We start from the raw sequence: 13,537 nt of genomic DNA, 5'->3' as shown, positions 1-13,537 counted from the left end.
CTGTTCGATCTGCTTTCAAAATGAATAACTCTACATTTCTTCTTATGGCATTTTCTGGCCTGGAAAAAGAGTACCCTTGGCTCTCCATCTCTTTCTCCTGCATTTATGTGATTGTACTCTCTGGGAACTGCCTGGTACTGCACCTAATCCGTACAGAGCCAAGCCTGCATAAGCCCATGTTCTACTTCCTGGTCATGCTGGCTCTTGCTGACCTGTGCATGGGGCTGTCCACAGTATCCACAGTGTTGGGGATCCTATGGGGCCTCAGCCAGGAGATTAGTCTAGATGCCTGCATTGCTCAGGCCTTTTTTGTTAACGGTCTGTCTGGCATGGAGTCTGGAGTACTCGCCATGGCTTTTGATCATTTTACAGCAATCTGTAACCCTCTGAGGTATGCATCTGTACTTACCGGTGCCACAGTCATCAAAATTGGGCTGGGGGTTTTAGTTGGGAGTTTTGTGTTAATCATTGCTCCCATAGTCCGCCTAAAGTTTTTTTCATTACTGCTATTCCCATGTCCTTTCCCATTCTTTCTGTCTACACCAAGATCTACTAAGACTAGCCTGCTCTGACATCCGCTTCAACAGTTTCTATGCCTTGGCTCTAGTGATTTTTACACTTTTGTGTGATTCTGTGTTGATTCTCCTACCCTGCATTCTGATCCTGCACTCTGTTTTGGCTACTGCATCCCAGGAGGAGCGACTCGAAGACTTTGCAGACCTGTGTCTTCCATATCAGTGCTGTCCTGGTTTTCTACATCCCAATCATTTGGGGGTCTGACCATGATATACTGTTTTGGGAAGCACCTCTCTCCTGTGATCCACATCCTCATGGGCAAGATCTATATCATCTTCCCACCTCTGATGAACCCCATCATCTATATTGTCAAGACCCAACAAATCCATAGCAGGATCCAGTGGTGGTTCACTAAGAATTCTGAGAGTTAATTGTGGTTTAGATAAGGTAATTAGTAATTTGAGGAAAAATGACTAATACATAAATGATTTCTACCAATAATAATTTGTTTTTCTGTAATGCTATATATGTTAAAAGCATGTATACAGTCATTTTTTTATTTAGTCCACCAAGGCCAGAGAAATAGACAGAAAAACATCTACTTTCCTATTTCCTTATTTTTAAATTGACTATAATCTTAAATAAAGTGAAGTATGTACAATGGTGAGTCAATTACCACTGCCTAGGAAGTGAATATATTTGTAGTACAGTCCTTGCTTTCTAAATTCTATTTCAGTTTGTTTTTATTTTTGGCTATAACCATTATATGTGTACATTTACTGTGCATGAGATAAGCAGTTTTTATGTATTTTTAATACATATCATAAATTGACTCTTTTGAGGTCCTTCAGATCTTTTCTACCTTTACTGAGAAAAACTACCCCTAAAGACCATTCTATCTTGTATAATAGAATAAATGATGTTATGAGACTCAATTAAATGTTTAAGTGCAAAAGATTTGGTGAATAACAACACAGCACTTATAACATTTCTACATTTTCTACCTCTTACTACCAAATACACAGATTTGTTCTTTGTAGTGAATACAGCATAGTTTAGAATGTGCATAAGACTTGGCAATTGACTTTTAATCTTGGTGTCAGCATACATAAAATTTTAAGGATAGTTTATTAACCCCTTCATTTTTACAGAATGTGTACTAAGGCAAATGATATTAAGTAAGACTCAGCTGCCATGTTGGGGATAGAATTAGAATCATTTTATGTAGAATCTTTTGAACACCCATTTCATCCTCAAGTCTTATCCTCCTGATGTATAAAATTAGCAGGGTTAACTTGATCATCAAATCTGAGAATCTGATTCTTACTTTTTGAACAGATACTGACCCAGTTATTGAAAAACAAAAATTCAAAACCATTTATCAGCCACAAGTTTTTTCTATACTGTCACATCATCATACTGTGTGCTGGCTAGTCCTGACTGGGACAGACGAGTTATCAGTTATCAGCAGAGCTTCAGTGCAGTTAAGCTTCTCAGGTAGGTGGAAATAAGTTGTACACAGTAACAATAAGTACATAAAATTTCATTAGCAATAGTCCAAAGAATGCTAACATATTTAATTTTAGATTCTAATATTAGGTGTGTAACCTGTTACTTTATCTTTTAATGAGTGAACACTCAAAATATTCATGAACACAAATTTATTATTATATTTTTTGATCAAAAGCTCAAACTCTTGTTTGATCAAACTCTTGTTTGTGATACTTCCCTTTCCATGTTGTCACCACACACACCCAGGAAGATTCCCACAGCTCAGGTGGCCTACAAAGCTCTTCCTTTATTTTGTTTATTCTCCTTGAATTGATTTCTCTCTTTCTTTCTTTCTTCCTTCCTTCCTTCCTTCCTTCCTTCCTTCCTTCCTTCCTTCCTTCCTTCCTTCCTTCCTTCCTTCCTTCCTTCCTTCCTTCCTTCCTTTCTTTCTTTCTTTCTTTCCAGCTCCCTATAAGGCTACTTTGGTTTTCTGGAATGTCTATCTCTCCTGTGAGAGTCCTTGTCCTCTCCTACCCTACTTTTAAAGATCCTACTTACAAATCATTGTCAATTCACTTTTACCTGCAATAGTTCTAGAGAATGTAATGTAGTTTCTCTTGCTGTTGAATTTGAGAAATAAAAGCAGGAAAAATATTTCCCATTCATATATGACAGTGATTAAAGACATATGAGATCCCTATCATATAAACACACTGATGTTTATGTTAAACATGTTTAATGTATAATAGAATTATGATTCCTAGGTCACAATAACTCTCTGAGTTATCCAAGGACAATAGTATTATCTTTTTTCTAACAGTCAAGTGAGTTTTGCTAAAAGTTATTTTTTATAAGTATTTCTTTTTGTATTTTTAACCTTGTTTTTTTTTTTATTTTCTCTACATCAATGTTTCTAAGTATGAGGTTTCTAACATTGAAGCCTATATATAAAAAGTATCATATTATGAGTTTCTCCCTCAATTATTTTGTTATAAAAAATAACTGGAAGATACATTAGGCCGAAATGAGTTCATATATAATTATGAAAAAGAAAATTGTTTAAATAAGTCTGATTCGTAAATTGCTTGCTCTTATATTAACCATTTAATTATTTTATAACTTAATTGATAACATAATTATAAATTAGCTTTTTCTTAAATTATTATGTGTGTATGTATGGATAATAAGGTTAAATCTATACATATATGTATATCAGTACATGTATATATATTTATAACCATATACATATATATAATCATCATTAAATAGATTCTATATTATAATTTACTTACACACTAAAACTTGTATATAGCACCAAAATCAATATTCACAGTGCTTTCATAGCTCCTACTAGACATGCACAAAGTAGTAAAATATTTGGTTTGTCAAAGTGCATGTTCTAAGCTGAGGAACAGCAATGGGACACTTCACCTTCTTGTTACAGTTACATATTGTCGAGAGGGTATTAAGCCGAGAACCCATACACAATCTGACTATATATCTTCATCATCACTTATTAGAGATCACAAACATTATAGTTATTTATTATTCTCACTTTGTTTTCAAAATGTTGGCAGTAGTGAGTAAGAACAACACAAATAATAAATTTATCTAGCTCAGAAAGCACTGACTTAGATAGTAGGGTAAAATTTAGTACAGTATTATTTACAGTTTCTTCCTTACTCTTGCAGTTAGAATATCTATGTTGATGTATTAAATGAATACATTAACAAAATAAATTCATCCAAAATAATAAAATTAACACAGATCCAAGAGTTTTGAGGATATAAGAGACAGAATAAAGGAATAGGGAGAGGGGTGGGGCCTTGGTGTGTGCCACACCTTCTGGGGGCAAGACATGATTGCAAGAGGGACTTTACGTAACAAATGCAATCAGTGCAACCTGGCTTATTGTACCCTCAATGAATCCCCAACAATAAAAAAAAAAAAAAAAAGGAATTGATGATAACATGCTGTTTAGTATCAGAGTCCACTATAAGCTTCATTTCCTATTCATTTCATTTAATTGCTTAAAATATCCTTGGTTAATAACTTTCCAGGTATATATGACAGTCCAGAGGAATTCTGGCATTCCCATTTACTATGTGTGGTTGACTCCAAAGTTGATTTATTGTATCCTATGTTTATTCCTCTTATCCAGCATTCTAAATTTTGAACGTTTTATTTGTATATTAATATGTGCTCTTTCACTCATCCCAGGTGCCAAACTGTATTGCTTTTTGTTGAACAACATGTACTTCTTGGTTATTCTTTGATGCCTTTGCCAGAATTCTTCCTTCAGAAATGCACTTCAGAGGAAATAATCCCACTCCATTTTCCAAAGACCATCTCAAATAATTATCCTACCAAATAACTGAACCTCAATATTGAATGTGAACGTATGGCCTTATGTGACCATAACTCCCTTGGTATTTTCTACAGTTCTACTGACATAAATCAAAGTCATATTTTACACTCTTCTTATTTTGATATATGACATATTTTCAAAAGTATTAAAGTTGCTTAATAATATAGAGTGTGTCTTGTATTTTGTAACAGGAGCATTGCACTGTGCAAAGACTGGCTGTTATCAGTGTGGATTGTAACTATCTTTGTTCCCATGATAAACCCTTCTCCACCTCTACCAGCCTGAACTTTAAGTTTACCTCATGTCTGCTGATCCAGAGACTATACGTGGGTCATTACAAAAATTTTGTGATATACAGAAATCACGAAATGTAAAATCCATGTGAATGGAAGGAAATAAAACCCTCCTAGTAGCAGCAATAAGCTGAGCAAATTGAAACTTGCATAGGTGAATCACAATGGACTATGTTAAGTATGGTGCTTAGAAGTGAAATAATGGACCACAATGCACTGTCTCATAGTGAGCCATATATTTCCCATTCATTTCTTTTTCTTTGTGACCATGTGACTCAATTTAGGCCAATTTGAAAAGGGATGTACATTACTTCTTATTCTTTGCAAGACTAAAACTGTTTAAATTAAATTCTGAATGTGGAATGGAAGAAATTGATAGATTGATGGAAAATACTGGAAAGAATAGGGAGCAAGTAAAATACTCAAAACCTGCTGTACTAGAACTTACTCCTTCTGTCTGTATGATTTTACCCAATAATCAACCTCTTTTTATCCCTCCCCAACACCCAAAGTTCTAGTGTTCTTTATCGTAGTAGAATGACAATAGTTAGTAAGAGTATATTGCATATTTCAAAATAGCTACTGGAGAATATTTGAAATATGCCGAACACAAAGAAATAACAAATATTGAAGGTGATGTATATCTTTAATGACCTCATTTGCTTATTTCACATTGTAAACATATATTAAAATATCGCAGTCCTCCCATGAATATCTACAAATATTATGTATCATTGAAAAAATAAAGAAAAACTATTGTAGTGCTATAAATTACTAAATAACTTTGTTCCAAAATAATTTTCAAAAATATATTTAATGAGATGTGTAATCCAATGCATCTCCTCCAATTACCAATACTATGTAAAATAATGCCCATAATACCTAGCTTCTCACAGAAAGAACATAGAATGAGTCAATGGTGGTATATATTCTCACAATTAAATACTATAACACAATAAGAAGAAAGAGCTAAAGGGGACAAACATATAGATGAGTCTCACAAACATTAAGTTGTGACAGACAAATGAATATTCAGGGAATGCAGCATATGCCTGTGATCCCAACTACTCTGGAGGTGGATCATGTGAACCCAAGAGTTTAAGACCAGTGAGTTAAGAGGATGACACCACTGACACACTGACATTGCATTAAAAAAAAAAAAAAAAAAAGATGGCCTGGCATGGTGGCTCACAACTATAATCCTAGCACTCTTGGAGGCTGAGACAAGCAGATTACTTGAGCTCATGAGTTCTAGACCAGCCTGAGCAAGAGCAAGACCTTGTCTCTAAAAATAGCCATTAGTTGTGGCTGGTGCCTGTAATCCCAGCTACTCGGAAGGCTGAGACAAGAGAATTGCTTGAGCCCAAGAGTTTGAGGTAGCTGTGAGTTGTGAAGTCACAGAACTCTATCTGGGTGATGAAGTGAGACTCTACTTCAAAAAAAAAAAAAAAAAACCTTCAGTATAATAATAATCACTCACACATATATACTACTTCAAAGAGAAGGAAAAAGGTGGAATGGTTAAAGCAAAATAGAAATTTAAATTTAAAGGTTAAAAATTAATAAAAAAATGGGCTAGATTTAAAAGTAAGAGAAAGGACGAAAATAGGAAGGGGGAACATGCAAGCACAGAAGCGCTATTATGTTAACGTAAGAAGCAGATTTGAAAGTAAAAATGAAATAGCTAGTAATTAGAAGGATATATTCTAAGGTAAACATTTTAGCTTAATTAGGAAAAAAAACAACTCCAAATGGCTTAATAATATTTATAGACTTAAAATAGAGAAAACAGGTATTGAACGTGATCAGATGTGATAATATACAAATCTATGATCACCCTTGGGAATATTTACTTATTTCTTCATAGTCGTCCTTCAATAATATGTTTGTCTTATGTACCTTATAGTAACTGTTCATTTGAAGAAATAATTATTTTGTCTGTGTATAATTGGCTGATTATTTCAAAAAATTAACACAAAATGATGTGCTGTGATCGAACATTTTAGAAGTCTTCAAATTGTATTTTGGATAATTGCTATACTTATAAAATCCATTTTCTTTCTTCTTTTTTTATTAAATCATAAAGAAGTAGATCATGTAGACATTTATGCATTTAGGGAGTACAATGTGTTGATTCTATATACAATTTAGAATGCTTACATTATACTGGTTAATATATCCTCACCTCATTTACTTACTAATTCCATGAAAATGCATATATAAATATTAACTAGAGGTTAAAGGTGCATCGTGGGGAGTACTAAATCATATTTAAATATTGGTACATAAGAGAGGGTGAGGAAAATAAAGTCAAGTCCACCAGATCAAGTAGAATGATTTTGATGTGTTTCTTCTTTTTCTATTGTCTATAATATTTAGCATGATCTGTTTTTGAAATTATCTTTTACTTTTATTTATAAATGTTAGTTGTCTATTTTTTATTACTTGAAAAAATCATAAGTTAACTGATGAGTCTATACTGAATCTCAGAGTCAAAGCATTCTATAATAGACATACTCTTATATGACAATGTGAATGTTGCTTTTTTTATTTTATGTTTTTTTAAGTCTGATAATATAACAAGTGGAAACAGGTCCTCAAATGTTGTTTATGAAAGTTTGAGCTATGAAATTATTTTAAAATAAATGACAATATCTATCAAATTTAATAAAATAATCCTTTTATACTATAATTTTATTTCTATTAATATAATTGGGAAAATGCTTGAACACTTATGAATATATATTCATTTGTGTGTGTATTTATGTGTGTATTCCTTAATTTATTCATCAGTCATGAGGATATTCAAAAGCATTAGCTGAATTTCCAGATCATGTTGGTCTAATAGAAGAACCATTACCATTATAGAAAGAACTATTTCAATCAAATGTCATGTCTGAACTTGGGAACAGAAAATTTTTACTACCTTTTCTCGAATGTACTTAGTCTTTACCCCATAGATAAAGGGGTTGAGGAATGGTGGGACTAGTAGGTAAAGGTTGGACAAGGCGATGTGTATATATGATGGGATGTAAGATCCAGCTCTGTGGGTAAAAAAGGAGAAAAAAGCGAGAAGATAGAATTGGAAAAAGACACATATATGAGAAATACATGTATTAAATGCTTTAAGCCGTGCCTCTTTCTGGGGCAGGCGGAAAACAGTAATAAATATCTGTATATAGGAGAGGGTAATGAAAATGAAGTCAAGTCCACCAACAATAAAAGCTCCAAGAAGACCATAAAACTTGTTGATGTAAACATCTCCAGTGGCAAGCTTCACAAGAGCCATGTGCTCACAGTAAGTGTGACATATTAACGTGGTTCGATAAAGTTTCAGACGGCACTTTATAAGCAATAGGCAGGGAATTACTAGAACTGCAGGCCGCAGTATCACTCCAGTTGCAATACAAGTGACTACTTGCTGTGTGAATATTGTAGCATACCTCAGAGGATAACAGATAGCTACATAGCGGTCCAGAGCCATGGCCAGCAGGACTCCTGATTCAATACCTTGAAATGTGTGGATGAGCCACATCTGAAAGAGGCAAATATCAAAATAGATCTCTGGCAAGTGGAACCAAAAAATTCCAAGCATCTTGGGCACAATGCTGGTGCTAAGTGCAATGTCTGTGGCTCCTAACATGGCTAAGAGAATATACATGGGCTCATGGAGACTGGGCTCATACTTGATAATGATCAAAAGTAGAGAATTTCCAATCAAAGCAATGATGTACATAGCACAAAATGGAATCCCAATCCAATGCTGTACAGGTTCCAGACCAGGGATCCCAGTGAATGTCAGCACAGAGGGCATGAACACCGTGTCATTTGGAATTGTCATGGCAGTCCATAGACCTTCATAGATAGGAAACAGAGCTTGCCAAACTGTGAATCTCTTACTGTTATATATGCTATCCCTATCCAGTCACAAAGTTATCAGAATGAGGAGTATCAACCTCATCAACTTATTTGTCACCACTTTAAATGAATGAGAAATGCCAAAAGAGAGGGCAACAGAAAGATTCATCAGTTTGCACTTTAGCAAAGCCATCCACCATATGCAGTGATATCCATCATTCCAGGTGGGGCCATAGGATCCACCTGCTTAGTGCTGGTCTTCTTCCTCTTCCACTTCAACTACTTTTATATCTTCTAATCCATTTGTAAAAGATAGAAAATAAGACACATAAACACACATACACCAACATGTTTGGAGTGACAATTCAGACAGAAAGACTCCAAAGTTTACCTTGAACAAAGTTTTCAAATACTATATCCCTGCAAGATTTAGGCTCTACCCAACAGATAATGGCAGATACATAATTTGGAGGCATTCTCACTGGAATTATTACTAGGGAGACAAGTCTTAGGCAAAAATTCTTCACTTCAGAAAAGTAGTCAAAGCTTCCCACCCCATGTCTTTTACCACACATTGAAGGGTAAGGATATTAAAATTATTATTTAATAACATACGAGAATGTAAGAAAAACCTGATATAGGAAAAAAGATACCTTGGGTGGTATCAGCAGGAGATGAATGATTTTGAAGTGGCCAGAAATAAAGAGAAGTGAATAAACTTAGAAGCCTCGTTTTCCATATAAACACAATGTTAGTGGTCATAACACTTTTACAGAAATCAGGCTACTTAATGATGAAAGGAAGTAGAGAATTCTTCTTTTTTTTTTAATCTTCTGAAAAACTTCCAAAACAAAATGAGAGGATTAACACCTATGAATTCATCCAAGAAATTTAATGAAGAATAATTGACAAATAGGAGCATTCAGGTGGGAGTACACTGGCAGAAACACAGAGAGAGAGCTCTCCAAAAGAAAAGAAAAAGAAAATCTCATTTCAGTGTCACAGTTTGGCACAATATTTTGTGGTTTCCATTAACTGCAGGCCATCAGAGAACTACAATTTAATGTAGGGCTGACAAGAGTATGCACCCACAAGTTTGTAAAGTGACAAAAGAGAGATTACCAAAGTGTTTAGGAGTCTAAATTAAGACAATCTGTAAGTTTTCTAAGTGGTGTTATCCTAAGCATTGCTATATATTTTTCCATAATAAAGTCATCACATCCAAATATTCTGGGTTCTTCTTTGGCCCCCAATGACAGTAATAATAACAGATGCTAAATTTGGAGTTCTATAGAGATCATTCTACTGTTGGAACACGAACAATACCCCTAGATATCATGTGGTAACTTGCTGATTTAAACCAGTAATCTCAAAGTCTTTCTGATTTCTCCTTACTCTTTTCTGTCTTGCATTTCTCTCATGTTCACTAAACATGGGATGAGCCTGTTCCATGAAGTTTCCTTTTCTACCTAGAAACTGGACCCACAAAGAAGAACCCAATTGACTTCAATCCGTTCCCTGAAATTTAATTAGCCAGAAAAAATGAACTCATATTACATAGGAAGAGATTGATAATTAAACACCACACCAAGAGACCAGGCGAACTTCAAACTACTGTCTGTTCTCGGGTCCTATTCCATATCTCCTCTCCCCTAGGAAGAAGGATACACAATACTCATTCAGTTTTGGTTAATCACTCTCTTGTGATTCCTCATGCTCATGTATGTTAATAAAGTCATTTGCTTTTTTCCTGCTAATTTGTCTATGGTCAATTCATCTAAACAGGCTTAGATATCAATCTTCAGGGGGGAAATGTGAACTTACCAATATATCCATTGTCCTTTGTCCCTTCCTGTAAAACATTAGCAAGTTCAAATTACTTCCACACTGATATCAAGCTAACTACCCTTAACGTGGTGTTCTTCCAAAGAAGATTCTCCAGTGTATCATTATTGTTCTTGAATGGTAGCTCAAAGAACTTCAGAGTCACACTCCAAGAAAAATATATTCATAGCCTTCACTTTTATGATTTCAAGTTTTTGTGAAGTCTACATTTATTGTGTGTACTTTTGTTTGTACTTCAGGATATATCATTTGACTTTCACTTGACTTTGTACACATTCCTAACTAAAAATTACTCAGTACCCAGAAACAGTAGTGGAAAGTGACTGGCATAGGCAGAAGTTCTCTGCTGATCCCAGCTGTGAAAGATTTGAATTTTGTAACATAAATTTCCCTGGTGACCAAACTCGAATCAGCCTGTATCAAATCCTGGGAGACAATTTTACTCCCAAGGCCTAGATAGAAGTTCAAGGGCAGAGGAACAGAATAACTTCTTGCTCAATTCCCAAGGGAGCTGGCATATTTTGTGTGGCCAGGAGATAGCAGTGAGGAAACATCTTCTTTTGGTGAAACAGTAGGGTAGTGCCTCTCCCAGCACCAGAGAGGGGGTTTATCTTATTCTCCCAGGTGTGACAGAGAAAGGGGATGAGAAAATGGGGGACAGATCTAGAATCCATTTCTTCCCTGAGAGAAGCTGAAAATTGAAAATGGAACCAATATTGCCTCTTATATTTACTCTTGACCATACTGTGGAGACTAAAAGGACTTTCAGAAGGCAAGTCAGTGATAGAAGGGAGAAGTATGTTCAGAAGTGGTAGGCAGGACAGAGCTTAGGGTACAATAAGACTTGTAAGGAGTAAGACTTGCTAAGGAGAAGGGATGAAAATCAGCTATGACATGATTTATTTCATATTTAGAAACACAAATAATGAACAAGATAGTCCTTTCTAGACAGAGAGATCTTATGTTTAATAATTCTTTGATCCTCAGAAGTTTCCCACTCATGAATATCTTTCATATAGAGCTTATTTTGAGATACATACGTGTGTTGACTTTTACTTTCTCATTACATAAAACTAATTAATCCCCCCAAAAAGGGAAATAACCTATAATCCTATGATCCAAAGTTAAATATTAATTTTGGCCCTCTACCCATTGGTCATTTCTTTTTTTTTTTTTTATTGTTGGGGATTCATTGAGGGTACAATAAGCCAGGTTACACTGATTGCAATTGTTAGGTAAAGTCCCACTTGCAATCATGTCTTGCCCCGATAAAGTGTGACACACACCAGGGCCCCACACCCCTCCCTCCATCCCTCTTTCTACTTCCCCCCCATAACCTTAATTGTCATTAATTGTCCTCATATCAAAATTGAGTACATAGGATTCATGCTTCTCCATTCTTGTGATGCTTTACTAAGAATAATGTCTTCCACTTCCATCCAGGTTAATACGAAGGATGTAAAGTCTCCATTTTTTTAATAGCTGAATAGTATTCCATGGCATACATATACCACAGCTTGTTAATCCATTCCTGGGTTGGTGGGCATTTAGGCTGTTTCCACATTTTGGCGATTGTAAACTGAGCTGCAATAAACAGTCTAGTACAAGTGTCCTTATGATAAAAGGATTTCTTTCCTTCTGGGTAGATGCCCAGTAATGGGATTGCAGGATCAAATGGGAGGTCTAGCTTGAGTGCTTTGAGGTTTCTCCATACTTGCTTCCAGAAAGGTTGTACTAGTTTGCAGTCCCACCAGCAGTGTAAAAGTGTTCCCTTCTCTCCACATCCACACAGCATCTGCAGTTTTGAGATTTTGTGATGTGGGCCATTCTCACTGGGGTTATATAATATCTCAGGGTTGTTTTGATTTGCATTTCTCTAATATATAGAGATGATGAACATTTTTTCATGTGTTTGTTAGCCATTCGTCTGTCGTCTTTAGAGAAAGTTCTATTCATGTCTCTTGCTCATTGATATATGGGATTGTTGGCTTTTTTCACGTGGATTAATTTGAGTTCTCTATAGATCCTAGTTATCAAGCTTTTGTCTGATTGAAAATATGCAAATATCCTTTCCATTGTGTAGGTTGTCTCTTTGCTTTGGTTATTGTCTCCTTAGCTGTACAGAAGCTTTTCAGTTTAATGAAGTCCCATTTGTTTATTTTTGTTGTTGTTGCAATTTCCATGGCAGTCTTCTTCATGAAGTCTTTCCCTAGGCCAATATCTTCCAGTGTTTTTCCTATGCTTTCTTGGAGGATTTTTACTGTTTCATGCCTTAAATTTAAGTCCTTTATCCATCTTGAATCAATTTTTGTGAGTGAGGTGTGGGTCCAGTTTCAGTCTTTTACATGTAGACATCCAGTTCTCCCAACACCATTTATTGAATAGGGAGTCTTTCCCTCAAGCTATGTTCTTGTTTGGTTTATTGAAGATTAGGTGGTTGTAAGATGTTAGTTTCATTTCTTGGTTTTCAATTCGATTCCAAGTGTCTATGTCTCTGTTTTTGTGCCAGTACCATGCTGTCTTGACCACTATGGCTTTGTAGTACAGACTAAAATCTAGTATGCTGCTGCCCCCAGCTTTATTTTTATTACTAAGAACAGCCTTAGCTATACAGAGTTTTTTCTGGTTCCATACAAAATGCAGAATCATTTTTTCCAAATCTTAAAAGTACGATGTTGGTATTTTGATAGGAATGGCATTGAATAGGTAGATTGCTTTCGGAAGTATAGATATTTTAACAATGCTGATTCTTCCCATCCATGAGCATGGTACGTTCTTCCATTTGTTAATATCCTCTGCCATTTCCTTTCCAAGGATTTCATAGTTTTCTTTACAGAGGTCCTTCACCTCCTTCATTAGGTATATCCCTAGGTATTTCATTTTCTTTGAAACTATGGTGAAGGGAGTTGTGACCTTAATTAGCTTCTCATCTTGACTGTTATTGGTGTGTACAAAGGCTACTGACTTGTGGACATTGATTTTATATCCTGAAACATTACTGTATTTTTTGATGACTTGTAGGAGTCTTGAGGTTGAGTCTTTGGGTTCTCTAAGTATAAGATCATGTCGTCAGCAAAGAGGGAGAGTTTGACCTCCTCTGTTCCCATTGGGATTCCCTTTATTTCCTTGTCTTGCCTTATTGTATTGGCTAGAACTTCCAGCACTA

The 13,537-nt window shown here is 35.3% G+C and overlaps 1 protein-coding gene and 1 pseudogene across 1 annotated transcript; one reads left to right on the top strand and one right to left on the bottom strand.

The window, feature by feature from the left end:
• The first annotated feature begins 20 nt into the window (after window positions 1–20).
• Window positions 21–947, top strand: LOC128564457 (olfactory receptor 51V1-like; annotated as a pseudogene).
• A 6,611-nt stretch (window positions 948–7,558) lies between these two features.
• LOC128565571 (olfactory receptor 52A1-like) lies at window positions 7,559–8,509 on the bottom strand. The gene has a single exon (XM_053562112.1). It carries the CDS (start codon window positions 8,507–8,509, stop codon window positions 7,559–7,561), a length of 951 nt encoding a protein of 316 aa, XP_053418087.1.
• Between the last annotated feature and the right edge of the window lie 5,028 nt (window positions 8,510–13,537).

Source organism: Nycticebus coucang, chromosome 14, assembly GCF_027406575.1.
Source record: "Nycticebus coucang isolate mNycCou1 chromosome 14, mNycCou1.pri, whole genome shotgun sequence".
Taxonomy (NCBI): domain Eukaryota; kingdom Metazoa; phylum Chordata; class Mammalia; order Primates; family Lorisidae; genus Nycticebus; species Nycticebus coucang.
Note: the sequence above shows the minus strand (reverse complement) of the source record. Positions and strands in the feature narration are given on the sequence as shown.